Consider the following 25,366-nt stretch of genomic DNA (forward strand, 5'->3'; position numbering starts at 1 on the left):
ATTCCCCAGGCAATGAATAGTAACACTCTGTTTGATTTCCTAGTTGTTCCTGTACGCTAGCCGTTCATGACTCACACACTAGGAAACCTACATCGCTCTGCATCATAGATCTCTCACATCATTTAGATAATAGGCCTTTTTCCCCAGCTAAAATGGGCAATTTCACATTTTCCCACACTGTACACCATCATCAGGTCATCGTGCACTTGCTTAACCTATCTATTGTATTTTACTTGCATACTATTCACAGCATACTATCCCACTTATCTTTGTATCATCAGCAAATTTAGCAACATACCTTCACTGCCTTCATCTGAGTCATTTATATAAACTGAAAAGTTGAGGCCTGGCACTTGTCCTTATGGAACAACACTAGTTACATCTTGCAAACCAGAAAAAAGCCTAGTCATGTCATCTCTATTTCTCGTTAGCCAACCAATCTATTATCAACACCAGTATGTTATAATAATAATAATAATAATACATTTTATTTTTGGGCGCCTTATCTCAGTGCAATGTAGAAAACATGGCAACCAATTTGTGCTCAGCAAGCGACCACAAACAATATTGCGCTAGTAATACTTTTAATTTAGTTTAGAAGGAAACGTTGCCAAGAAGGTATTTTTCAAGAATTTTTTTTTTTTTTAAATGTCCTTTCCTTCTATACTCTAATATCTTGAAGCCTTACTTTTCCGGATCTGATCTGCAGGTGCCTGTTCAGCTGCCATTACAACTGAGCTTTGTCCTTTTCCTCACCCAGAGTCTTCAGATTAGGAACCCTGGACAATTATGAGGATTAGGAACCCTGGCCTACCATTAATTTAGGTCAGGACAATTTGATCCCCTCTAAAGCCAACCTGTGAATCCTTTAAGACGGACCAGAGTTTTATCCGAAGTCTCTCTTGCCCAGTTCAATGCATTATAACTAGTTTAGTTTATTGTCATGTACTGTATACAGATACAGTGAAAAGCTTTTATTGCTTGAGAACTAATCAGCAGAAATATAATACATGATTAAGGGAATAATGTTTAATTAGATTAATTTAAAAGGGAATAATAATTAGTGCAAGATAAAGTCCAGCAAAGTTCGATCAAAGATAGTCCAAGAGTCTCAGTGTGGTAGGTAATAGCTCGGGATCACTCTCTAGTTGTCGATAGGATGATTCAATTGCCTGATAACAGCTGGGAAGAATCTGTCCATGATTCTGGAGGTGTGTGTTTTCACACTTCTGTACCTTTTGCCTGATGGGAGAGGGGAGAAGAGGGAGTGACCTAGGTGAGACTGGTCCTTGATTATGCTGGTGGCCTTGCCGAGGCAGCGTGAAGTGTAGATGGTCAATGGAAGGGAGGTTGCATCCTGATAAAATACTTTCTTCAGCGCATCTGTAAAAGTCGGTGAGAGTTGTTGGGGACATGCCGAACATCCTAAGCCTTCTAAGGAAGTAGAGGCGCGGTGTGCTTTCTTGACCATTGCTCATGGCAAGTTGCTGCCGATATTTACTCCTAGGAACTTAATGCTTTCAACCATCTTTACTTTGACAGTCAATACTTACCAGGGTATGGATACAGCTTTGCTCCCTGAAGTTGATCACTAGATTATCCAAATGACTTTTTATTTGAATGTGCTTTGCATGTACTTTGTGTCTTGTTATACTTCGGTATTTTGTACTCTTTGAATGTTGCATACTCCTGTTTCTTCTGTCTTAATGTTACTGCACATACCCTAACTACTTGGGATGTAATTCCTGGGATTCTGTCATCAAACCCCTCTGCCCTGAGGATCCTCTTATAAAAATCACCTTTTAGCCAAGTTAATGACTAACTGATGAACTGTTCGAAGAAGGGTCCCAATCCAAAATGTTGTCTGTCCATTCCACCACAAATGCTGCTTGACCTGTTTTTGCTCAAGACTACAGCATCTTCAATTCTTGTGTCATCTTAATGGATGTATTTTTATATGATGGGTCAACATTTGTCTGATCTCATTTTTCCAGCATTAAAGGGGACTATGAATATAAAGAATTTATACTGAATTGTGTTGTGCTATTGCAACATTTGTTAATTTCTTAATGTTGTGGTGTAATAATGTTGCTCATCAGCTTTGGGATTGTACACCTTAGCAGGTTTTACAGCTTCGGAAATAAAAATAAGCATCTGCATTCAAAAGGTTACTTTTTGTTCAGGTACTTAAATAAAGACAATCAAGAGGATTTCTTCTCTAACATGCAAAGGCATCAAATAGTAAGTACTGAAGCCTCCAGGGCCACATTTACCTCCTGAACAGGCATGTAGTACAATGAGCGTATGCTACACAAGGTTGGCAAGTTACCAACATTATTTATTTTAATCTTTCTCCATTTGCTTTAATAAAAAAAGTTTGCCTGGACACGAGGTTGCCATGTAACACAAAAAGGCTGGATCTCTGTCTGCAATTAGTGTTGAGGGAGTCACAAATAAGGGGGTTCTGCTGCGATGAGTGCTGAAACTGAGCACAAAAGTGCAAGTTAAATCGGAAATAAAAACAGAAAACACTGCAATCGCTCAGCAGGCTATGTAGCATGTTACTCTCTACTTTTGTTTTCATGATTTGTCTGAGTATGTGTCTGTGATACTGCTGCAAGCAAGATGTTCATTGTACCTGTGCCTCATTATACTCTTGCATTTGACAATAAACTTGACTTAACTTGATTATTTCAATTTGACACTTCATAAGTCTAAGTTTTGATAATAGCAGCTGGGAGCTCTGTCTCCATTGAGCATGTAATTCTTTACATGGTATGAATGAATAATGAATGAATAAGTTTATTGACCGTATTCACATACAAGGAATTTGCCTTGGTGCTCCGCCCAACATGACATACAGTGACAGCAACATGACATACAGTGACAGGAAGGACACATAAAACATTAATAATGAAACATTAATGATTAAACATGTGAATTACATAAAATACCAGAACAATATATGGTATGTATTGTTTGATTCTGACGCTTGGCTTACTTTTTCCTTGAACAGGTTTATCAAATATTAGAAAACGCTACTTATGGGCATCGGAAAAAGTGCCAGATTGGTATTGAAAATCTCTTAAGTCAGAACATATTCTCTGCTGCATATCCCCTTCATGATGTAAGTGCGGTGCCTTATTTGCAGAGTACTAGGAGAATAAGAGCCTTGAACATAATATGTTTTATGCATGTTAGCTGAACTTTAAGTTAAATTCAATTCTGGGAATAGAGAAGATAAAATGAGTACTTAATAGACTTGGAAATTATATATATATATAGAACAAATTAATTTCTAGATGCTGTGGTCTTTCATTTTTAGACTGTTGAGCTTAAGTATAGAAGAGAAGGAAAGGTTACAAGTATAGTGTTGCAAGGGTTAGGAGGAGGTTCTGCAACATGAGTATGGAGAATTGGGTGAAAGGCTGAAAAGCAGGTCCTCCATGGTAGTGATATCTGGATTGCTTCCAGTTCCACGTGATAGTGAGGGTAAGAGCAGAAAGATAAGGGAGATGAACGTGTGGTTGAGGAGTTGGTGCAGTGGGCATGATATTCAGATTTTTAGACCATTGGGATCTCTTCTGGGACAGAGGTGACCATTTGTACAAGAGGGATGGGTTGCACCTTAACTGCAGAGGGAGCAATATCCTGGCAGGCAGATTTGCTAGTGCTACACGGGTGGGTTTAGACTAGATTGGCAGGGGGGTTGGGATCTTTCACAGGACCAAGGCAGGTGAGAGGTTAGAAGTTGGTATGGAGGCTGATGAGAGAAAGTATAGAGGATAGAATAGGCAGGAGATAGGCTGGGAAGGAGGAAGGAATGTTGGTTTTAATTGCACTAATTTTAATGCAAGAGACCTGATGGGTAGGGCAGATGAACTTAGGGCATGGGTAGGTACGTGTGATTGGGACGTTCAGGGTAACGTTCAGGTTAACATTGTGCAGTTTTCAAGAGCCTGATAATTTCTCAGACAAAGCTATCCTTAAACCTGGTGGTCTTGGTTTCTGTGCTCTTCTATTGTCTTTCCCATGGTAGGAAAAAAATGGGAATGTGGCCAGGGTGGTGCAGGTCGCTGATATTGGCTGTCTTTTTGAGGCAGTACTTCCTATAGATCCATATTTTGTGGGAAGGTCAGTGCCTGTAAAGGACCAAACAGTGTCTAACACTCTCTATGGTGTCCTTCATGCTGGCAGTTCTAGTTGTCAAACAAGGCCATGATGCAATCAATCTGTGTGTTCTCTACAGTACCACTGTAGAAGTTCAATAAAGTATTTGTCTTTATGTCAACTCTCCTTGATCTTCAACGGAAGGAGAGGCACTGATCAGTTCATCTTAGTCCACGCTTAGTCTCCCTGATGTAAAGGAGGCCACATCAGAAGCACCAAATGCAAAAGACATGGTTGGAAGAATTACACATGAACCTCTCTCACCTGGAAGGGCCGTTGATGGTTGATGATGAGGGAGGAGCTATAGGTACAGACATTGTATCTCTCAGTTGCAGAAGAAAGTGCCTGGAGGGAGTGGATGGGAAGGGATGAGCGAATCAATGAGTTGCAGAGGGAGTGGTCTTTACGAAAAGCGGAAAGAGGTTGTTATATTCCGGACGGCAGAATGAAGACCAAGACTTACACATTGGTTGCCTGGATCACGAGAGAGAGCTTTATTACCCAGCATTCCCTGCTTATATTGAACACCAACTCATTAACATACACTTGAATATGTATGAATACATTACACTGCTCTCCTTTTTTTAAGTATTAAATCTAAGTACTCAGTTACAATTTTGTTGTTGTGATACTTGATTTAAACCAGTATTTATTTTACATATCTACACATTTTTATTTTACTTGTGCAGTGAGTTATTTAACTTACAAACCTAACCTGACTATTGGTTTATGGATCCTGCCTGATCGTCTAACTGTAACAGGTGTAACAGGTTTAGGTGTTGATTCAACTGTAGGCTTGTTTGGCTCTGTTTTAGTACCCTGACTTTGACCATAGGAATCTGTTTCTTTGCCTATACTAAGTGAACTTTGTGTTTCAATCAAAGTCGTCTCTTCCAACTCACTTTCAGATAAAAACTCAGGGATTAGGACTTCATGCTCAGTTTTTGGTTCATCTTTGGCTGGAATCATCTGATTAACATGAACACTTTTGATCCTATCTCCAACTTCAACTAAGTATCTTTTTGTTCCACACACTTCCACTATTTTCCCAACATCCCAGTCTGAAGAAGGGTTTCGGCCCGAAACGTCGCCTATTTCCTTCGCTCCATAGATGCTGCTGCTCCCGCTGAGTTTCCCCAGCAATTTTGTGTACCTCCCATTTGTCTCGACTGGACTTGTTGGGAGGATTGAGAACACAAACTTGCTCATCTGGCTTGAAGTTCCTCTCCTTTTTGTGGGAGTCAAAATGGCATTTTTGACAACTATTTTTGCTCAACTCTCAAGGCCAATTTGGGTTGAACTAGACTTAAGTGTATTCTTAGCCTTCTCTTCACCAGCAGTTCTACAGGTGAGTAATCCGTTGTTGTGTGGTTCTATACTTCAGCAAGAAACTAACCAAACGATGTTTCATGCTGAGCTTTGAACTACCCTGCAAAACCTGTTTCTTGAGAGCATCTTTTACAACTCTAACAGACCTTTCCGCTGCCCCATTGGAGGCTGGATGGTATGGGGGAACAAGTGTGTGTGTTTTACACCATTCCGCTGCATGAACTCTTTGAACCGTTCTGAACGAAACTGTGGCACGTTATCAGAAACAAGTTCTTCCGGTAAACCATGACATGCAATAATTGATCTCAACTCATCTATGGTACACTCAGTTGTAGTGCTTGACCCCATATGCTTAACCTCAATCCATTTGGAATGAGTATCTACGAGTACCAGAAAGTGATCATTACCCCTTTCACAAAAATCTACATGAACTCTCTGAAAAGGTCTACTTGGCCATGACCAGGGTTGCAGTGGTGTTTTTGGTGGTTTACTCCGACAATTTTGGCAGACACTACATTTGCTCACCAGTGACTCGATGTCATTGTCAATACCAGGCCAATACACAAACCTTCTGGCAATTGATTTCATGCTTACTATGCCAGGATGTTCAGCATGAAGTTCATTCATAATTTTGTTTCTCAAAGACTCTGGTACAACCACTCTGTAACCCCACTTAATGCATCCCTGCTCACATGATAATTCATGGCGTTGATTATGGAAAGGCTTCAGCTGTGAGTTCAGAACTGAGTTCAATCCACTATCGATTTCGGTCCAACCGTTCAATGTCTGTTCATAGACCCTCTTCAGCACGGTGTCTTTCTTTGTTCCTGCTGCAATTTCTGTTGCAGTCACTGGAAGGTCTTCATCTACAACTTGCAGTGTGTAGATTGAGTTCTCACTTCTCACGTCAGAGTTCTCATGGGGCAACCGGGACAACGCATCTGCAACTGCATTGCACTTGGAGCTTCTATACTCAACCTTGTAGTCATACTGGGACAGCAAAATTGCACAGCACTGCATCCTTGATACCGCCATGGAAGGTATAGCTGACTTGAGACCATGTATCACTAGTAGTGGCTTGTGATCAGTCACTAGGGTGAATGGTCTTCCGAGAAGAAACTGATGGAATTTCTTGATTCCGAACACGATGCTGAGTGCTTCCTTTTCTATATGTGCATAATCGTACTCACTCGGTGACAAGGTGCGGGGTGCAAAAGCAATAGGCTTTTCCTGTCCGTCATTCATTACGTGGGAGATCATTGCACCTACGCCATAACTTGAAGCATCACAAGCAAGTTTCATCTCGCGTGTCATAGTGAACAAGGAAGTTTGTCACTTGTCAAAATTTCCTTGCAGATGTCATATACACGTTGCTGTTCCTTTCCCCCACGGCCATTTCACATCTTTTTGTAGCAGATGATGTAGTGGCTTTAGCACAGTTGCTAAATCTGGAAGGAATCGTGCATAGAACTGCACCATCTCAAGGAATGATCGTAGCTCTGACACATTGTTGGGTTTGGAGCATTAACTATTGCTTCAACTTTCGCCTTCACAGGGCGAAGTCCGTTGGCATCTACTTTGAGTGAAGACTAAGTTCTGCGTACAGATCTTGCGAGGTTGGTAACGGATATTGTTCGTCGTTAATGGCTTGGTTGATTGTGACTTTGTAGTCACCGCATAGTCGAACAGTTTTGTCAGCCTTGAGTACAGCCACAATTGGCATGCTCAGTTACTCTGGTCTGTCTTCACGAGTACTCCATTCCGCTCTAACCTGTCGAGTTCTTCCTCCACATGTTGCTTTAGTGCATATGGTACAGGTCTTGGTCAACAATACACAGGTTTCACATCTTGTTTAAGTTGAATGTGTGCAGAGTACCCTGTTATTCCCGTGTAACTGTCGGCAAAAATTTCTGCACGTTTGCTTTTGACGTCTTCAAGACGTGACTTGGACAAATCAACGCTGAAAATGTTCTTCCAGTCCAACTCTATTCCACTCAGCCAATCCTTTCCAAGGAGGGTTGGTTTATTTCTGTAGCTGGCCACAATGATGGGCAGTGTTCTCAGGGCACTGATGGGCAGGGATCAGGGACGACAGATGGCACAATGGGCTAAGTGTTCGGCTGGCGACCGGAAGGTAGCCGGTTCGAATCCCGCTTGGAGTGCATACTGTCGTTGTGTCCTTGGGCAAGACACTTCACCCACCTTTGCCTGTGTGTGAATGTGTGTGAGTGATTGGTGGTGGTCGGAGGGGCCGTAGGCGCAGATTGGCAGCCACGCTTCCGTCAGTCTGCCCCAGGGCAGCTGTGGCTACAGAAGTAGCTTACCACCACCGAGTGTGACTGAGGAGTGAATGAATAATGCGATGTAAAGCGCCTTGAGTATTAGAAAGGCGCTATATAAATCCCATCCATTATTATCATTTGCTATGTCGCTCTTCCAGGGAGATGCTAAATGCATTTCGTTGTCTCTGTACTGTACACTGACAATGACAATTAAAAAATTGAATCTGAATCTGTTACTGACTGACCTTTATGCTGAACTTTACAGTTCATTTGTCCACATGTCTCCAAAACTTCGCCCGAGTAGGTTCTCAGCTTGACCCTACTCTCAAACAATGGTGTCTATGGGAACTTTGATTCGTACAGGACTTTGCTCATGACCGAACAATTTGCTGCCGTGTCAAATGTTCATTAATCAATAGTTTATTTCGAAAGCCCTTGATTGGCTGGTTGTAGGCTTATCGATGTTGGTTGCATAAATGGTGTACAACCCAAGTTCATTCCCATCTGGGTTCACCTCCAAGTTGTGAACTCCTTTCTGGTGTTGTCGCTTGATTCCCGCAGGTTGTTGGTTTCCTGTTTTAAGCTTGGCCCGACATGCTGAGGCGATATGGCCTTTCTTCTGGCAGTTGTAGCACTTGGCCATTTTGAACTGACAAAATTGGGATGAGTGATTACCGTTGCAACGATAACAACTGGCTGAACTCGGCTCCCCGCCATACTCAGGTTTTGGTTTAGCACCTCTTGGTTTGGCCATAGGCACTGCCTTGTGACTGTAAATGGCCACTGCAGTCTGTGGTGGACGAAACTACCAGCATTCTTTGATGCCATCTCCATTGTGGTAGCAATCTTGCAAGCTTTCTCGAATGTAAGATCTGGAATGTTCATGAGTTTGGACCGAATTCATTCATCCTCTGCACCACAAACAAATCTGTTGCATAGTGCGTGTCCAAGAAAGGTTCCAAAGTTACAGTGAAAAGTTAAGTTTTTCAAGGCAACAATGTGCTCATTGATTGTCTCATTCTGCTTCTGGTTCCTAGTGCCGAATTTATAGCTTTCTGCAATTTCCAGAGGCTTTGGGTTGAAGTGCTCCTCCAACTTCTTCATAATGTCATTGAATGGCACGTCTTTTGCCTTTTGCAAGGAGATTCACGAGTGTGCCGTACACTTCAGGACCGATCTCCGTGAGCAGAATCACATTCATGCGTTCGCAAATGGCCTTATTTGTTTCAGTCACTACCTCTCCTTCTCCACTAATCTCCATTATGTTGTTTGCCGTGAAAAACATGTTTGCTCTCTCCATATAGGAGCTGAACGGCTCCCTATTCTTGCCGAAAGTGCCAAGTTTTATGATGTAGCCCATGGACGCTGCCATCATGTAGTTCTCTTTTTTTTTAAAGTCCGTTCAAAAATCCCGATTTCCTGTCTGTTCTGGTGTAGCAATTTACCCAAAACTTAGCTGTACAAAGGTTATACCAGCTTGAGGAACTCGACAAAAAAAAAAACTCAGTCTAAAATCCTATACAATCCCAAGGACGCCATCTTGCCACGTACACACAACATAGAGATAGCCTGACATACTCTCGCCGATTTGTACAGTTGCAGTCCCATACGTAGAAGGATCTGCGGCCTATCGTGTTCAGTTCGCAAACAACTGCGACACAGCTCCGTATTTACTGTTTAAAATGTTAAACAATACTGCATGTTGCAAAACAGTCCTGCACTTTTTAAAGGATGAGTTTACAAACTCTATCCCGTCCTCGTCGCCAATTTTGTTATATTCCGGACGGCAGAATGAAGAACAAGACTTGCACACTGGTTGCCTGGATCACGAGAGAGAACTTTATTACCCAGCATTCCCTGCTTATATTGAACACCAACTCATTAACATACACATGAATATGTATGAATACATTACAGAGGTGGGAACGGGAAGTTCTGGACAGTGGTGAATCATGTTGAAGGCAATGAAAATACCAGAGAATGATGTGTTGGTTACTGAGGTTGGTGGGGTGAAAGGTGAGGACCATGGGAACTCTATTCCTTGTTCTGCCCCGGGGGCGTGAGAGTGAATGCAGTGATAGTTGAATCTAGGTGAGAAGGGGTTGATTGGGATTCAGGTGGGGTCCTGACCCAAAATGATTTCTGTTTATTTCACTTCTACAGATGCTGCCTGACCCACTATATCTTTTGCTCATGATTCCAGTATCTGCAATCTCCAACAACGTGCACTAGCCTGCACTGACTTCTACTTACCTCCAACAGTAGCTGCATGTGGCAGCTAAGGAGGTGCAGGGGACATTTGCCAAAGCTTGGCATTTAAGCAGAAGGAGATCCTGCTGGAACTCTATTTAAATCAGGATGAGTATGATCTCATTAGAAAACATACAAGGGAGATTTACAACAATGCTTTCAGGTTGGGCTGATGTGAGGAGATAAAAACAGATAGTGTTTGAAGTGCTTAGCTAGTCAGGCAGCATCTGTGATTATTTTGGTTTCCCATCTGAAGATGACCCTTCAGACCTGACCAGTTGGATGAATCAGCTGCATTGTCTATAGATTGTGTCTTTGGTTGCACTACAGACTTTGATTTTTACATTTTTATGGTTACCTAGTATTATAGTTATAATTTATTGTGTTTTTTTATATTATATATTATCTGAATGTTGTATTTACAGACCTATTATATTGCAACAAGTAAGAACTTCATTGTTTTGTTATCAGTACATATGACAATTGAATACTTTTGACATGATTTGCAAAGGGAACCTCTCTATATTCACAAGTGGAGTGGGGGAGTGATGGAAAACGATGGAAAAAAATGAATAAAATCATCAAATTATCAGAGAGAAATAGGAGGGGACTAAAAAGAGGGGACAAACAGAGGAAACTAAGGAATATCTGAGGAAATAAAGAGCAAAGGAAATGTCTGGGAATAGGTTTACAGGAAGGTCAGCGTTTATCTGGTGGATATTTTACTAGTTTGATGGAGGAGTGGATTGGATAAAGCCTTGAATCTCCTTTGTGTCGCTGCTAATTTTCCACCCTTGGTGAGAAAGTTGTCAGGACTGTCTCCTGAGAGTTGGAGCTGGTGGCTGCACCTCTGCTTGTGGAGGATAGGGAGATTGTGTCCGGAGCACCCCCACACAATAACTAATACTCATGGCTGGCTTTTCCGACAGGGTTCACACAAGAGTGCGAGTGACGACATCAATCCGGAGAACCTCAGCCGCCGGCAGATGCTTTACAAATACTGGGCTTGTTGGAGCAAGTGGTACAAATACCAACCACTGGACCACATCCGGAATTACTTTGGAGAGAAGATTGCCTTTTACTTTGCATGGATTGGTATGAATGTGTCCAGATATATTCTCAGTTTATACTCAATTGTCTTAACTGGAAGAAAGAAAATACAGATTGAGCCCAGTTACTCAGCGACTCACTTCCTCAAATATCAGCCAATTCTCCAATATTATTTTCCATGCCATCCGTGTCTATGTCTGTGTAAGATGGCACCATCATTTTCACTAACCTCAATCTACATAAACTTGTTTAAGTATTTGCCTTAATTAAGTGATTTTAGGATTGTTCTTGGGATTGATTGGATACATGACCAATTTTGAAGTGTTGAGATAGTCAAGGGTTTATGGCTTGTTGGTGCTGAGCTGATTCATTCTAATTATATGACTCCAATTGGTCTCAATGGGGGAATGTTTAATCTAATGCAACACAATCCTGAAATGTTCATGAAACCTGTCCCATGGCCCTCCCATTTGCCCTGCCGATCTCGTATAGCGATTGAGTCCACGCTCTACAGTCCAATGTCACCAGTCTCTTTATTGTGCAGCATCAGATATCAGATATATATTCCCACGGTTTTTGTTACACCTACTCTGTGTGTTCCGTGGTAACCATTATATTTGTCCCTTTGGTCCCGATAGATCAATTACTCCTGCCAAAACTACTCTAAAGGGCCTGTCCCACGAGCATGCGACTGCATGCGGCAAGCGCGACCAAACCGGAAGCGGGGGCCGCGTGGAGGTCGAGTGATTGACGTGAAGTTCGAGCGAAGTCCGCGGCAAGTTCGCACGTGACGTACGGCGTCAAGACGCTGCGTCCGGCGTCGAGACGCTGCGAACGGCCTCAATGCGGCTGCGGGCCGGCAGGCCGTTGCCGCGCGGGATTTTTGAACAGTGTCAGTTTTTCGGAGCCCCGCGCGATGTCGGGACCAGCTCCGCACAACTCCATACGGCTCCGGCGATCAAAGTGGGACCGGCCTCGCGAGGCCGTACGGCTCAAGTGACCACGTTAGGTCGCGCTTGCCGCATGCAGTCGCATGCTCATGGGACAGGCCCTTAACTGACACACTGTTAAGACAGCACCATCTCACCAGCTGTATTCATTATACTGACTATAGTCTCATTAACATATTGACTTGTTTGCCTCCTGAGGGTTTTACACAGCGTGGTTGTTACCAGCAGCAATTATTGGAACCCTAATCTTCATTGGTGGAATCTACCTTGTGACAACTGACATACCCTCGTAAGTTTTGCAGTAATTTAGTCAAACATCTTGGCATTGAGATGGGATTCTCCATATTGTATCTCTCTGTGTTTCTCCGCATCATACCATACAGACGAGTAATCACAAACACATGACATAATGTGTAGAAGGTAAATGATCCTGAATGAGTTTTAATACTCTTGGAGTGGTCTGTCAATGGCTCGGTTGTAACCATGTATTGTCTTTCTGCTGATTGGATAGCATGCAACAAAAGCTTTTCACTGTACCTTGGTACACATGACAATAAATTAAACTATCCAACTAATTTGAGAACCATCTCTATAAAATGGCAACTAAACAAGTTGCTTTCTCAACTATTCAGCCTCAAATATAGTTGAGATATTTCATACCTTCAAAACTTGTTACCCATTCACCATATTACTTTCCATTTGCAAAGTTCGGTAGATGAAATTGCTTTGTCTCCTGCTCACTTGGCAACAGTCCATTAGTGCAGGCCTTGCACAACCTTACCAGCTGAAGATTTTCTTGTATTGAGCAAAGCAGTTAAAGTGTACCACCTACACGAGTAGTCTCCAACTTCTTATCCACAAGAAACAATTCTGATGAAGTGGTGCTGACAGGACTACAGGTTCCTCAAAGCATGCTGATACAAAAGATTAAGCCAACTGATACAATTGAATGTGTTCAAAAGGGAACTGCAATGCAATGATACAATTGAATGATAGCACCTTTTTTGCAGACCTTACAGCATTATTTTGGTTCATTATTTTGTTGGATACTTTGTGTGACAATGTGGTGTGTGACGCTTGATTCAGTTTTTTCCGTGTCCATGCCCAGAAAGGAAATCTGTGAGGAAGGATCCACTTACAACATGTGTCCACTCTGTAAGATCTGCAAGCCCTGGAACCTCATCAGCATATGCAACACCTATAAGGTAACCCTTGCTCTAAATTCCTACGTTCAGGTTGTGTCACCCAACTTTCTGCACTACCCTTCAGTGGGATATAAGTATGGCTACTCTGGAAATGTCATGGAGACTTATAACAATGGCATTATATATAAGATGGTCACTAATGCAGAAATAATCTCTGCACACAAGGTTTAGAATATGGATGTCACTAACCCATTAGTTAATGAGACAAATACAACAGATAGATTTAAGGAGATCTGTGCATGTGAAACTTTAATCAGGGAGATGATAAAATCCTTTGAAGGTAAGATCCAGAATCTTGTATGTCTTAGGTTGCTGAGATTAGTGTGAGGGACATTGGAGTGATATACAGCTGTGGACTATTTTGGCTCTAACAGCATAGGATAAACTTGGATGGAAGTCTTGACTGGTGACTACAATGTGCTAAATTGAGGACTTCAATGGTTATTACCCAGGATAGGCCAAAATAGTAGAAGATTTTGTAGTTGGGGTGTTGAACATGTGGCTTGGTTGAACGAGTGGCAGGGGGTAGAAAGGTGGGAACAATAGGATCTGGACTTGGACAAGAAAGAAGTGTACCATTGGGAGGAGCACCATCTGACTCAGACCAGGACTGGCGTTCTATCAGAAATGGGGGTTAGGCACAGTATAATAGCCTGAAACAAACAACTGAATCTGTGAGGAAGGATCTAACTACCTCATGTGTCCACTCTGTAAGATCTGAGCTGAGATTTAAGAGTCATTAAATACTGGTGAGGTGGCAAAATGTTGTGCCTCTATTTAAGGAGGGCTGCAAGGAAAAGCCTAGAGACTTTCTATGGCTGGAAAGTTACTAGAGAGTATTCTGAGGAATAAGATATACATGCATTTAGATGGACAAGGGCCATGCACATTCGGGATAGTTGCATGTGGAAGGTCGTCCTCACAAATCTGAGTTTTTTGAAGATGTAACCAAAAAGGTTGATGAGGGCAGAGCTGTAGTTGTTGTATATATGAATTTCAGCAAGGCATTTGACAGGGTTCCGCATGGCAGGCTGCTCTGGAAGGTAAAATCACATGGGATCCAAGGAGAGCTAGCCGACTGGATAGAAAATTGGCTTCATGAAAAGAAGCAGAGGGTGATGGTAGAAGGTTGTTTTTTGGACTGGAGGCCTGTGACTAGCGGTGTGCCTCTAGTCTAGGGATTCATGCTGGGCCCATTGCTGTTTGCCATCTATATCAAATATTTGGATGAGAATGTGCATGGCACGATTAATAAGTTTGCAAATGACACGAAAGCAAGTAATTGAATTGCAAGCACACATTGAACAGAAGATGTGGTAGGCTACTGGGAAATAGCTCCACGATGGGCAAGACTGGGATATACGGAAAGATAATGAATATGGTTCCGTGAAGTAGATCGGAATGATAAGTGAATATATTGAAAGGTAAGCCAACAGTTAAGAGATTGTGGGTCAAATTAAGAAATTGGAAGGCACTGGAGACTGTATTGAGAGTCATGCAACTGTGGAAGTTATTAAAATATAAAATACACAAGTGTACAGTATAGACAAACTCATGGACAAAAGGAGGGAAACACATGCTGAATGGTAAAGCACGAAAGGACACAAAGTGCTGGAGTAACTCAACAGGTCCGGCAGCATCTCTGGAGAACTTGGATAGGAAATGTTTTGGGCCTGTGTCCTGTTTATGTATTAACCAGCATCTGCAGTTCTTTGTTTCAACATTCTGGGATGGTAAGGAATGTTTGGACTGTGTTCGGAATGGGTTTCTGCCACAGTGTGTTTCATCTTCAACAAGAGGCAGGACAGATTAGATTTGGCAGCAGGTAATTAGTGCAATGTTATATAAACATTTATCTAATTGTAATAATTACATGCTTAAGTTGAATGTGATGTTTGAAAGGGAGAAAAACTAAACAGCTATTCTAATTAGAAGATAGACACAAAAAGCTGGAGTAACTCAGCGGGTCAGACAGCATCTCTGGAGAAATGGAATAGGTTAGGTTGGGCTGACTTCTTCACAATGGAACAAGGGTCAACAAATTAAAGCAGTGAATTAGTCAATAAGTAAAACACAGTGTTTAAAACAAAAGATGCAAGAGTCAACCAGTTCATGCTCTTAAGGAGCAAAATTCAAGTCAAGTCACTTTTATTTCTATAGCACATTTAAAAAACAACTCTCGTTAGCCAAAGTGCTTTACATTGGTGGAGGTACTAACGTTATACAACATTGGTTCATAGATTAAGTACATACATAAATACATGCATATAGCCCTCACTCAGAGGACGTCAAGAAAGGCTTGAGAGTAAAGATGAGTTTTAAGTCTCGACTTAAAGGAGTCGATGGAGGGGGCAGTTCTGATGGGAAGAGAATGTTGTTCCACAGTCTAGGAGCTGCAACCACAAAGGCACGGTCGCCCTTGAGTTTATGCCTAGACCGTGGGATGTTCAGTAACCCCAAGTCAGCTGATCTGAGGGACCTGGAGGTGGTGTGGTGGGTAAGCAGACTTTTGATGTAGGTGGGGGCAAGCCCGCTAAGGGCTTTGTAGACGTAAAGGAGGATCTTGAAATTTATTCGGAACCGCACAGGGAGCCAGTGGAGAGAGACCAGGATCGGGGTGATGTGGTCCCTTTTTCGGGTGCCCGTCAGGGAGTCTTGCTGCGACGTTTTGGACCAGTTGCAGGCGGGACAGGGAAGATTGGCTGATGCCAGTGTAGAGGGAGTTGCAGTAATCTAGGCAGGAGGAGATAAATGTGTGGATGATCTTTTCGAGGTCATCAAACTGGAGGAATTGTTTTATTTTAGCTAGCGTCCGAAGCTGGAAGAAGCTAGAAAAAAACCAATTGAGGACAAACTAAAAGGTAAAGGATCAAATAAAGCAAAAAAATCTTTTCAAAACTCCTGATGATTGGGAGAGATACAATGATCAACGTAAATTGACAAGAAAAATGCCATAAACGATTATGAAAAGAAATTGACAAAGGACATACATACATGGATCAATGATTTTTAAAAATTAAAGTTGAAAAGTGGCACAGATGGTAGAGCCGCTGCTTCACATTGCAGAATTTTGGGTTTAATCGTGATCTCCAGCGCTGTCTGTATGGTTTGCACATTCTCTCTATGACCACAGTGAGTTTCCCCTGAATACTCCAGAATCTTCTCACATCCCCAAAAGCCATGTGGGTGGTAGGTTGATTAGCCACTAAAAACTGCCCATGGTATGGTTAGTGGTAAATCTGGGGGGATTAGAAGAGAATGTGGGGAGAATGTAAAAGATGGGATTAAAATGTATGATTACTACAAAATGGGTGGACGATGTGAATTTGATGCCAAAACGGGCCTGTTTCTGCGCTGTATTTCTCTCTGATGCTTAGATATCCAAATCCAAAAGATATGAGGAGCGAGAGGAAAGAAAATACAATTAGGTAAAATAGGGTAATGGAGAACAACATTGGGTTACTTGAATGGTGATAATATTCATAATGTAAATGAAAATAAGGGGATGGGGACAATTGTTTTGTATTAGTATTTACTCATAGTAAATTTTAAATAGAAATAGTTATACAGATAGTTAATAGTATTAGAAGAGAACGTGTTTGATAGCTCAAGGAAATGGATTGTGTCAACAAAAGCAAATCACCGTAGAAGCATAATGAAGACAATAGTGAAGACAATAATGGCGCTAAATGTTCAGCTGTACAAAACATTTTAAACAGTCTCTGGCCTAAGGTAGAGTATTATTAACTTTAGAGTGAGTGCAATGTAGATTTAACAGAATAATACCTTAACCCAAAGGGTTAATTGCAATAAGAGGTAACAATTACTTTAGAAGTTTGGTTATGGGTGATTTGAACATTTCAAGTTTTAGGTTAAGTGTAGCTATTTATTCTGAAGAGACAAGAAGGTCAATTAGATATGAGGAAATATACTTACAAAGAACAATTGAAGTATGAAACCTTTTCCACAAATAGCAATTAACACTACATTAGTTACTTAATTTTAAACATGGTATTGATAGATTTTTGTATAATTTAAAGGATAAAAGAAATGTAAGAAGAGCAGGTCATTTATCTTCTTGAAATGTTATATGGAATTATGGCTAATCTATGACCCAAATCCAAATAACTTCCCCACTGTAAATACTAATACAAAGTAATCCAGAATGGCCTTAATACATATGTTACCCCTTGTTATTTCCTAATCATTCAGAGCATGCTGGTCTATGGTTCCCCTCACTCATTCTTTAAGAGTCCTTAAATTATGCAGCAATATATATTATTTTCTAATCTAAATTGTAAGAATTTAGCAAAATCCCATCTATAATGTTTTTTCCAAATTCATTTAAAATGATGGATTAGGAATAATTTGCTCTTGCCAATTTGTCATTCATTAATCTCATCTTTTTTTTTCTCTCATATTAATATTGGCAAGCCCCTTTTCCTGATTCACCAGCAAGAGGGAGTCTTTGACTAGTGAGTAGGAGTTACTGACTAGAGACTAGAAGACATAAACTAATGACCAGGAATGGGTTTGTTTGGATTGAGACCAAATTTTAATTCACCTACTCTCTCCAGCAAAGATCAGACCGCTTGCAATATATTTCACTTGTGTGGCTCCCACAAAGAGGACCCAGTGTTAATTGAAACGCAAGAACAGGAAAAGCAATACGGTCCCTCGGGTTTGTTCTGCCATCAATTCAGATCATGACTGATCTGCATAGTGACTTTGCTTTATCCACTTTGGTTCCATGGCTTTTAAAATGTTTATCTAAAAAATATTTATCAATCTCATTTTGAAATTTTTAGTTCACCTCCAGCTCCAATGGAGGGTTATAGATTTATTTTATCATAGAGTCCTTGGCCCAAAACTTTAAATTTATTTCTCCTTCCACTGATGTTGCTAAACCTGCTGAGTATTTCCACTGCGCGCTAACATTATCCCTAAACCAGACAAAATTAGCCCATCTCCTCGATCAAATCCTTCAGTTAACTTTGAATATGAAACAATACAGCACAGGGACAGGTCATCCAGCCTGAAATATCTGTGCTGAACAAGTTAAACTAATCGCCTATGCATACACATGATCCACATCGCTCTGTGTGTCTATCAAAAAGCCTCTCAAACACCTTTATTGTATATGCATCAACCACCACCTTAAACAATCTGAAACACTTCCTTTAATTGTCAACACTGAAAAGTATGAATTTGTGTTTCTTCAGATCCATGCTGTTGACCGCTGACCTGCCTTTTGTTCCTCCAGTTAGGTCATCTCTTTGATCATGTGGGCACCGTGATCTTTAGTATCTTCATGTCGCTGTGGGCAGTAACATTCCTTGAATACTGGAAGAGGAAGACTGCAATTCTGGCTTATAGATGGGAATGCTTAAACTGTGACGAAACTGAGGTAAAATGGCGGCCATGAAATCAGATCAGTGTTTAATGTACGCCAACTTCCTAATGTATCAGCGAAAATCTGTTCATGTCGAAAGGTTAGAAGTTCCAGAGACTTCTAGTAATTGAAGATGGCAACCCAATGCAATGCAGAAGGCTGTCTCTTTACGAGAAGCACCTTCCTTCAGACTACCCTTTGGTTTAGTTAGACACAAAAGTCCCAACTCCATAATTCCAAGGATTTCTCCACAGTACCCTGGCCATTAGCTATGACTCAGATAATTGGCAAAGCTGGCTTTCTTGTCAAAATCATAAACACAAAAGATATACAACAAGGGAGGATGCCATTAGACCCATTATGTCTGTGTTGGTTGAAAAAGGGTTCCCCAGTCCACTCCCATTTCCCAGCACTGGGTCCCTGGCTCTAAAGGACACAGTTTTCCAGGTCCTCATCCAAACACTGTTTAAATATGATCAGAGTTTCTGCGTCCACCACCTGTGGTGAGTTCCAGATTCCAACGATCTATTGAGTGGAAAAATCCTTTCCCCATTTCTCCACCAGTCCTTCCACCATCTACTTTAAATCTATGCCTCTGGTCATTGGCCTCTGGGCCATGGGGAAATCCCATTCACTAAATCTGGCCCCCTCATTTATTTTATGCACTTTGATTAAGTCTCCTCAGCCTCTTCTGTTCCAAAGAAAACATACTTCCCTCGTAGCTCCAATCTTCCAATTCTGACCATGACTATGTAAATCTCCTCTGCACCCTTCCAATGCAGTCAAATATTTCCTGTAATGTGATGACCAGAAGTGAAGCTGTGTCCTGTACAATTCTGGCTAAACCTCCATACTCTTATGAACTGTGCCTTGACTAACAAAGGCAAGTACCCTTCGAACCTTTTTAACTTAATTGACATGTTCTACTTTTAAGGACCTGTGGGCATAAGCCACATCCATGCAGATGTTTCTTCATTCAATTGTACTTCGCGTTCACTTCTTTGCCTTGTTGCACTCACCCAAATCCATTTCCTTGTAATACACATGTCAGTACATTAAATTCCATTTGCCACTTTTTTAATGTATCACCTGCATTATGCTCCTTAGGTCTAAATCATTAAAATATTTAATTTAATAAGGGTCGAGGACTAGACCCTGTGAACTAGATGGGCAACAGCCTACCAGTTGCAAAATCACTCATGAACCTTCACTTCTACCACTATCTTAGAATGTTCTCATCTTTGTAATGACAACTGCAAATTATTCGCTATGAACCTTACCCTTATCCACACATTGGTTAACTTTTTAATCCCTGTTTGCTCTTTCCTTAGGAGTATCTTTGGGTTTTCTTTAATTTTCCTTGCTAGTATCTTTTCATTCTTTCTCTTTCCTTTCCTAATTTCTCTTTACATTTCAACCCAATATTTTCTACACTTCCTGTCTTTATTTCTGGTACCTAAGATAAGCCTCCCTTCTTGTCCCATGCTACCCTCCCTGTTTCCTAACCTACCCTCTTTGCACTTCCAGATGGGATCTAGAATTGGCAGTCCTGCCTTTTCCGGTTGTGCGATATCTGCTATGATTTTGTTTTAGGACCTTGTTATCGTACATGAGGAAACTCTTGGCCCTTGGTTATTTACTTAACGTTGCACTGATGTCATCTTCATTCAGACTGTTTAACATTTCATTTCAGGAGCGCCCCAGGCCTTATTTTACGGTCATGGCTCCCATGACTGCGAAGAACCCAATCACAGGAGCGGTGGAACCCTTCTTTCCGAAGCAGGACAGGTTCCGACGAATCTTTACGAGTTCGATGGTGATTTTGATCTTGGTAGGATGTCATTTTTTTGTTTTCTGCTCACAGCATTGCTATATCTTTTGTGCTTCATTTGTGCCCAGGTGCAGCAATGTTACCGGCTCCCCATTTGCACTCGGGGGAATAGTGATGCAGTGGCTATGTTACTGAACTAGTCTTTAGAGACATGAATTTACAGCACTTCCAGCCTCTTCAGAGGTGGGGATGTTTGCTGATGGTTGTACTATGTGCAATTCCTCAGCAAATGAAGCTCATCCTGCTCACAGCAAGACAACATTCAAGCATTATGGCTGGTAAATGGCAAGTAACGTTCCAACCCGTATAAATGCCAGATGACAGACACCTTCAACAGAAGGGAATCCATCAAACTACCCTTGAGACTCAATAGCATTCTGTCCCTCACCTCACCTTTGTCCCTCACCATCAACATGCTAGAGTCATAATCGACCACAAATTCAGCTGAATCTGCAACATAAATCTTTTCTATTGTGTACAATTCTGGAATGATGTAGTGGCGACAGAGAGAGTGCAGAAGAGACTTGCCAGGATATTGCTGGAATGGAAGAACTAGGGGATGCAGATTTAATCCAATCCAATCCAATCCAACTTTATTTGTTAAGCACTTTAAGACAACCAATGTTGACCAAAGTGCTGTACAGAAGAACAAACAAGACATCATAAACAGACAACATAACAGAACATAACATAACAGCTCACATAAGGCGCATAAATCACATATGAAGTACAACAATAAATCAAAAGACATAAAACATGAGCAAAAAACAATAACCACGCAACAAAGCAATCAAAATAAGAAACCAAACCAAGCAAATAAAGTCGACATCTTACTGGGTATCAAAGGCCACGGAGAAGAGATGGGTCTTAAGAAGAGATTTAAAAACAGACAAAGAAGAGGCCTGTTTAATGTGGAGAGGCAGATCGTTCCATAATTTGGGTGCCGACACAGCAAAGGCACGGTCCCCTCTGAGCTTCCGCTTAGTTTTAGGCCCACTCAGGAGCAGCTGATTATCTGACCTGAGAGAGCGGGCGGGTGTATAAGGGTGTAGAAGCTCAGATAGGTAGGGCGGGGCAAGACCATTTAGGGATTTAAAAGCAAATAAAAGAACTTTAAAATGGATCCTAAACTGAATAGGCAACCAGTGGAGTGAGGCTAAAATGTGCGAAATGTGCTCATGTTTACGTGTGCCAGTTAAAAGACGTACAGCTGCATTCTGTACCATCTGGAGACGGGCGATGGAGGACCCACTAACCCCCACATACAGTGCATTGCAGTAATCCAGCCGAGTGGTAACAAAGGCGTGGATTACCGTCTCAAAGTGCTGCCTTGACAGAATTGGCTTTATTTTGGCCAGCTGCCTCAAATGGAAAAAGCTTGATTTAACAACAGCCTTGATCTGACTGTCAAATTTAAGCCTTTAATGTGAAAGGGGAGACAATTAAAGGAGAACTGAGGGCTAATTTTTTCACACAGTGGGCGGGTGGGTATCTGGAATGAGCAGACAGAGGCGGATACAATACATTTAAAAGGTGTTGGACAGGTACTTGGATAGAGGAAGTATGGAAGGAAAAATAGGCTAATGTTGGCAAATAGAATTAGTGAAGATAGGCACCACAGTCGGAAGGAATGAGATATGTCCACAGGGCCTGTTTCTCTGTGGTATCTTTTTATGATTTCTCTTAGGCAGCCTTTTAGGCTTGAGACAGACTTGTTCACACTGTGGGTCCAGAGGCATTTGCTGAGGTGAATGTGTGAACTGCAGACTCTTCCACAGATGGGCAGCAATGCTGAGGGCCCAGATGGATGAGTTGTTTGTGGGGTTGTTTTTTTCCTTCCTCCACTTATGCCTGGGCTTCTGTGTGCTCCTGATGTGTGGACTCCAGGTTCTCAAAACCATCCTGCATGCACCTTCTATACTCTCTAGAGACTCCCAAGAATCAGTGAAATCAGTGATTTTTATTTTCAAGGAGGCTCTAAAGACATCTTTGAAACTTTTCCTCTTCTGGCATGGTAATCTTTTCCTGTGGCAGAGTTTGTAATAGATGTTTGAGGAGTCTTGTGCAATTAAATTAGGACCCAGTGCGGGAGTTTAGTTCTGGGAGTAAATGTGAATGTTGTTTTGCATATCTCTGCAAAATATTAGTGAATTTAAGTGTTTTGCAGAGACGGGTGTTCGTGGTATGATTTAAATGAGTCCAGAGCTCACACACATTTGGGAGGACAGAAATCACTGGTGCTGAGTTACTCGTGGTTTTGTGCCTGTTCTGAGATCTTGCTCTTCAGTCACCCTTTACTTCGGTTGACCAGACTATGCTCGTAAAATGGTGTGATGATGAGAGCAACTTTGTGGCTCACATGATTCCCTAAAATCATTCCACCATCCACAAACCATAAAGTAGGAGCACCATAGAATACCATCTGAATCAAACCAGCTCTAAGCGCACTCAAATATTGACAATACCCAAAACAAAGCACCCACATGATAGACACCCCATCCTCCACCTCATACAATCATTCCTTCCACCACTGGCACACCATGGGTGAAGCGTGTACAAACTGTGTATTGATCGCTTAGATCGCTCTGCCATCACCCTCCACTGCCTTCAAGAAAAAGGACAGTGGGTGGATGTGGATGCCACGGTGTGCGGGTTCCCCTCCAGGTTGAAGATTTGGAAACGCATCACAATTTCTTTATCGCCTCTGAGTCTCTCCCCAACACACCATGGGAGCAAGATCACGGCACCTCAAGGAAGCATCTCGCAGACACCTTGTCACGAAATGTAAGGGATGGGCCGTACATGCTAACCTTGCCAATGGTACTCAGATCCAAAAACATTATAACAACCTGTCTTCACAAAACATTTGTAGGACACCCTCCCTTTCCCCATCTCAAAGTATAGGTGGCCACCCCAATGCCTTTCCAGTTGGTTCAAAGTCACTTTGCTGTGATTTAAGTGCTGCATCATAAGACAGCTTGGGAGAGAAGAGAAGAACATTTCTTTGTGTAGCGAATATCGTGTTGACTATTGAATGATGAGATGGATGTCACTGGATGACTATGTACTCATGATGAACTTCTCTTCTTTTAGATCATTGTGGTGTTAATGTTCGTGATGTCCGTCATTTTGTACCGCACTATCATAAGTATCATCATGTATGAGTCTGGAAACACCATCATCAGGGCAGTTGTGAGTATGCCCTCACCTCTGCACAACAGCTCCTTGCTAGTTCCAGCAGTCCCATTTTCCTGCAGGTTACCCTCCCTCATACGACCATCAATATTATCAACCTTTTTACACTAGCAGTAACTTATAGTGGCCAATTAACCTACCGATGTGTCTTTGTGATGTTGGAGAAAACTGGTGCAGCTGGGAGATCACCATCACAATCACAGGGAGATTGTGCAAACTTTACGTAGACTGCAGATGAGGGCAGGATGTAGCCTGTGTCCATGGTGCTATGAGACAGTGGCTTCACTCCACTGTGTTACACACTGCTCTCTGCTGCTGCTGCAAGGCGGCAACAAATGAGGATGAAAGAAGAAAGGAAGGTTTGCATTTCTTCATCACTTTTAACATTCTCAGGATGTCTCAAAGGGCCTTACAGCAATTTCACTTAATTTTTAGGCACAGTTGGTCTTTGGGGCAAAATTGCCCACTATAATGTTGCAGAAAGATCTACAAGATGATGACCAGATAATGTATTGTGTATCATGTATTGACAGATGGATAGATATTGCCCTGTACACCTGTTGAGAACTTTCCTGCTTATCTTTTAAGTAGTCCTGGGCCTTGACTGGCTCCCAACCTGAGAGAGAAGCCAAGTTTAATGTTGTATATGAAAGCCACAATCGCAGTAGATTATGAAGGCCAGATCCTCTGCTCTCATGCTTTTAGAAACATAGAAAACAGATGCAGGAGTAGGCCATTTGGCCCTTTGAGCCAGCACCGCCATTCAATATGATCATGGCTGAATATCCAGAATCAGTACCCCGTTCCTGTTTTCTCCCTATGTCCCTTGATTCCGTTAGTCCGAAGAGCTATCTCCAACTCTCTCTTGAATAAATCCAGTGAATTGGCTTCCATATTTAGATGTGGAATTGGCAGAGAATTCTACAGATTCACAACTCTCTGGGTGAGAACATTTTATCTCATCTCAGTCCTAAATAGCCTACCCCTTATTCGTAAACGGAGACCCCTGGTCCTGGACTCCCCCAACATCAGGAATTTTTTCCTGCATGTAGCCTGTCCCATCCCTTAACAATTTTATATGTTTCTATAAGATCTCCTTTCATCCTTCTAAATTCCAGTGAATATAAGCCCAGTCGATCCATTCTTTCATCATATGTCAGTCCCGCTATCCCGGGAATTAACCTGGTGAATCTACGCTGCACCCCCTCTATAGCTACAATGTCCATCCTCAAATTAGGAGACAAACTGCACACAATACTCCAGGTGTAGTCTCACCAGGGCCCTGTACATCTACAGTAGGACCTCCTTGCTCCAATACTCAAATCCTCTTGCTACAAAGGCCAACGTGCCATTTGCTTTCTTCACTGCCTGTTGCACCTGCATGCTTACTTTCAGTGACTGATGTACAAGGGCACCCAGGTCTCATTACACCTCCCCTTTTCCCAATCTGACACCATTCCAATAATAACCTGCCCCCTTGTTCTTGCCACCAAAGTGGACAACCTCACATTTATCCACATTATACTGCATCTGCGATGCATCTACACACTCACCCAACCTACCCAAGTCACCCTGCAGCCTCAAAGCATCCTCCTCGCATCTCACACTGCCACCTAGTTTTGTGTCATCCGCAAACTTGGAGATGTTACATTTAATTCCTTTGTCTAAATCGTTAATATATATTGTAAATAACTGAGATCCCAGCACTGAGC

General features: G+C 41.9%; 1 protein-coding gene across 1 annotated transcript in view; it reads left to right on the forward strand.

Annotated features, from left to right (window-relative positions):
• ano7 (anoctamin 7) overlaps positions 1-25,366 on the forward strand; it is a 64,087-nt gene that overhangs the window by 9,161 nt on the left and 29,560 nt on the right. Inside the window, exons 5-12 of the mRNA XM_033031613.1 lie at positions 2,184-2,241; positions 3,017-3,127; positions 10,961-11,126; positions 12,230-12,320; positions 13,140-13,236; positions 18,500-18,643; positions 20,322-20,459; positions 23,553-23,651. Of these exons, the coding sequence (XP_032887504.1) occupies positions 2,184-2,241; positions 3,017-3,127; positions 10,961-11,126; positions 12,230-12,320; positions 13,140-13,236; positions 18,500-18,643; positions 20,322-20,459; positions 23,553-23,651 (904 nt within the window). The remainder of the gene's footprint in view (positions 1-2,183; positions 2,242-3,016; positions 3,128-10,960; positions 11,127-12,229; positions 12,321-13,139; positions 13,237-18,499; positions 18,644-20,321; positions 20,460-23,552; positions 23,652-25,366) is intronic.

Source organism: Amblyraja radiata, chromosome 13 (assembly GCF_010909765.2).
Source record: "Amblyraja radiata isolate CabotCenter1 chromosome 13, sAmbRad1.1.pri, whole genome shotgun sequence".
Lineage (NCBI taxonomy): Eukaryota > Metazoa > Chordata > Chondrichthyes > Rajiformes > Rajidae > Amblyraja > Amblyraja radiata.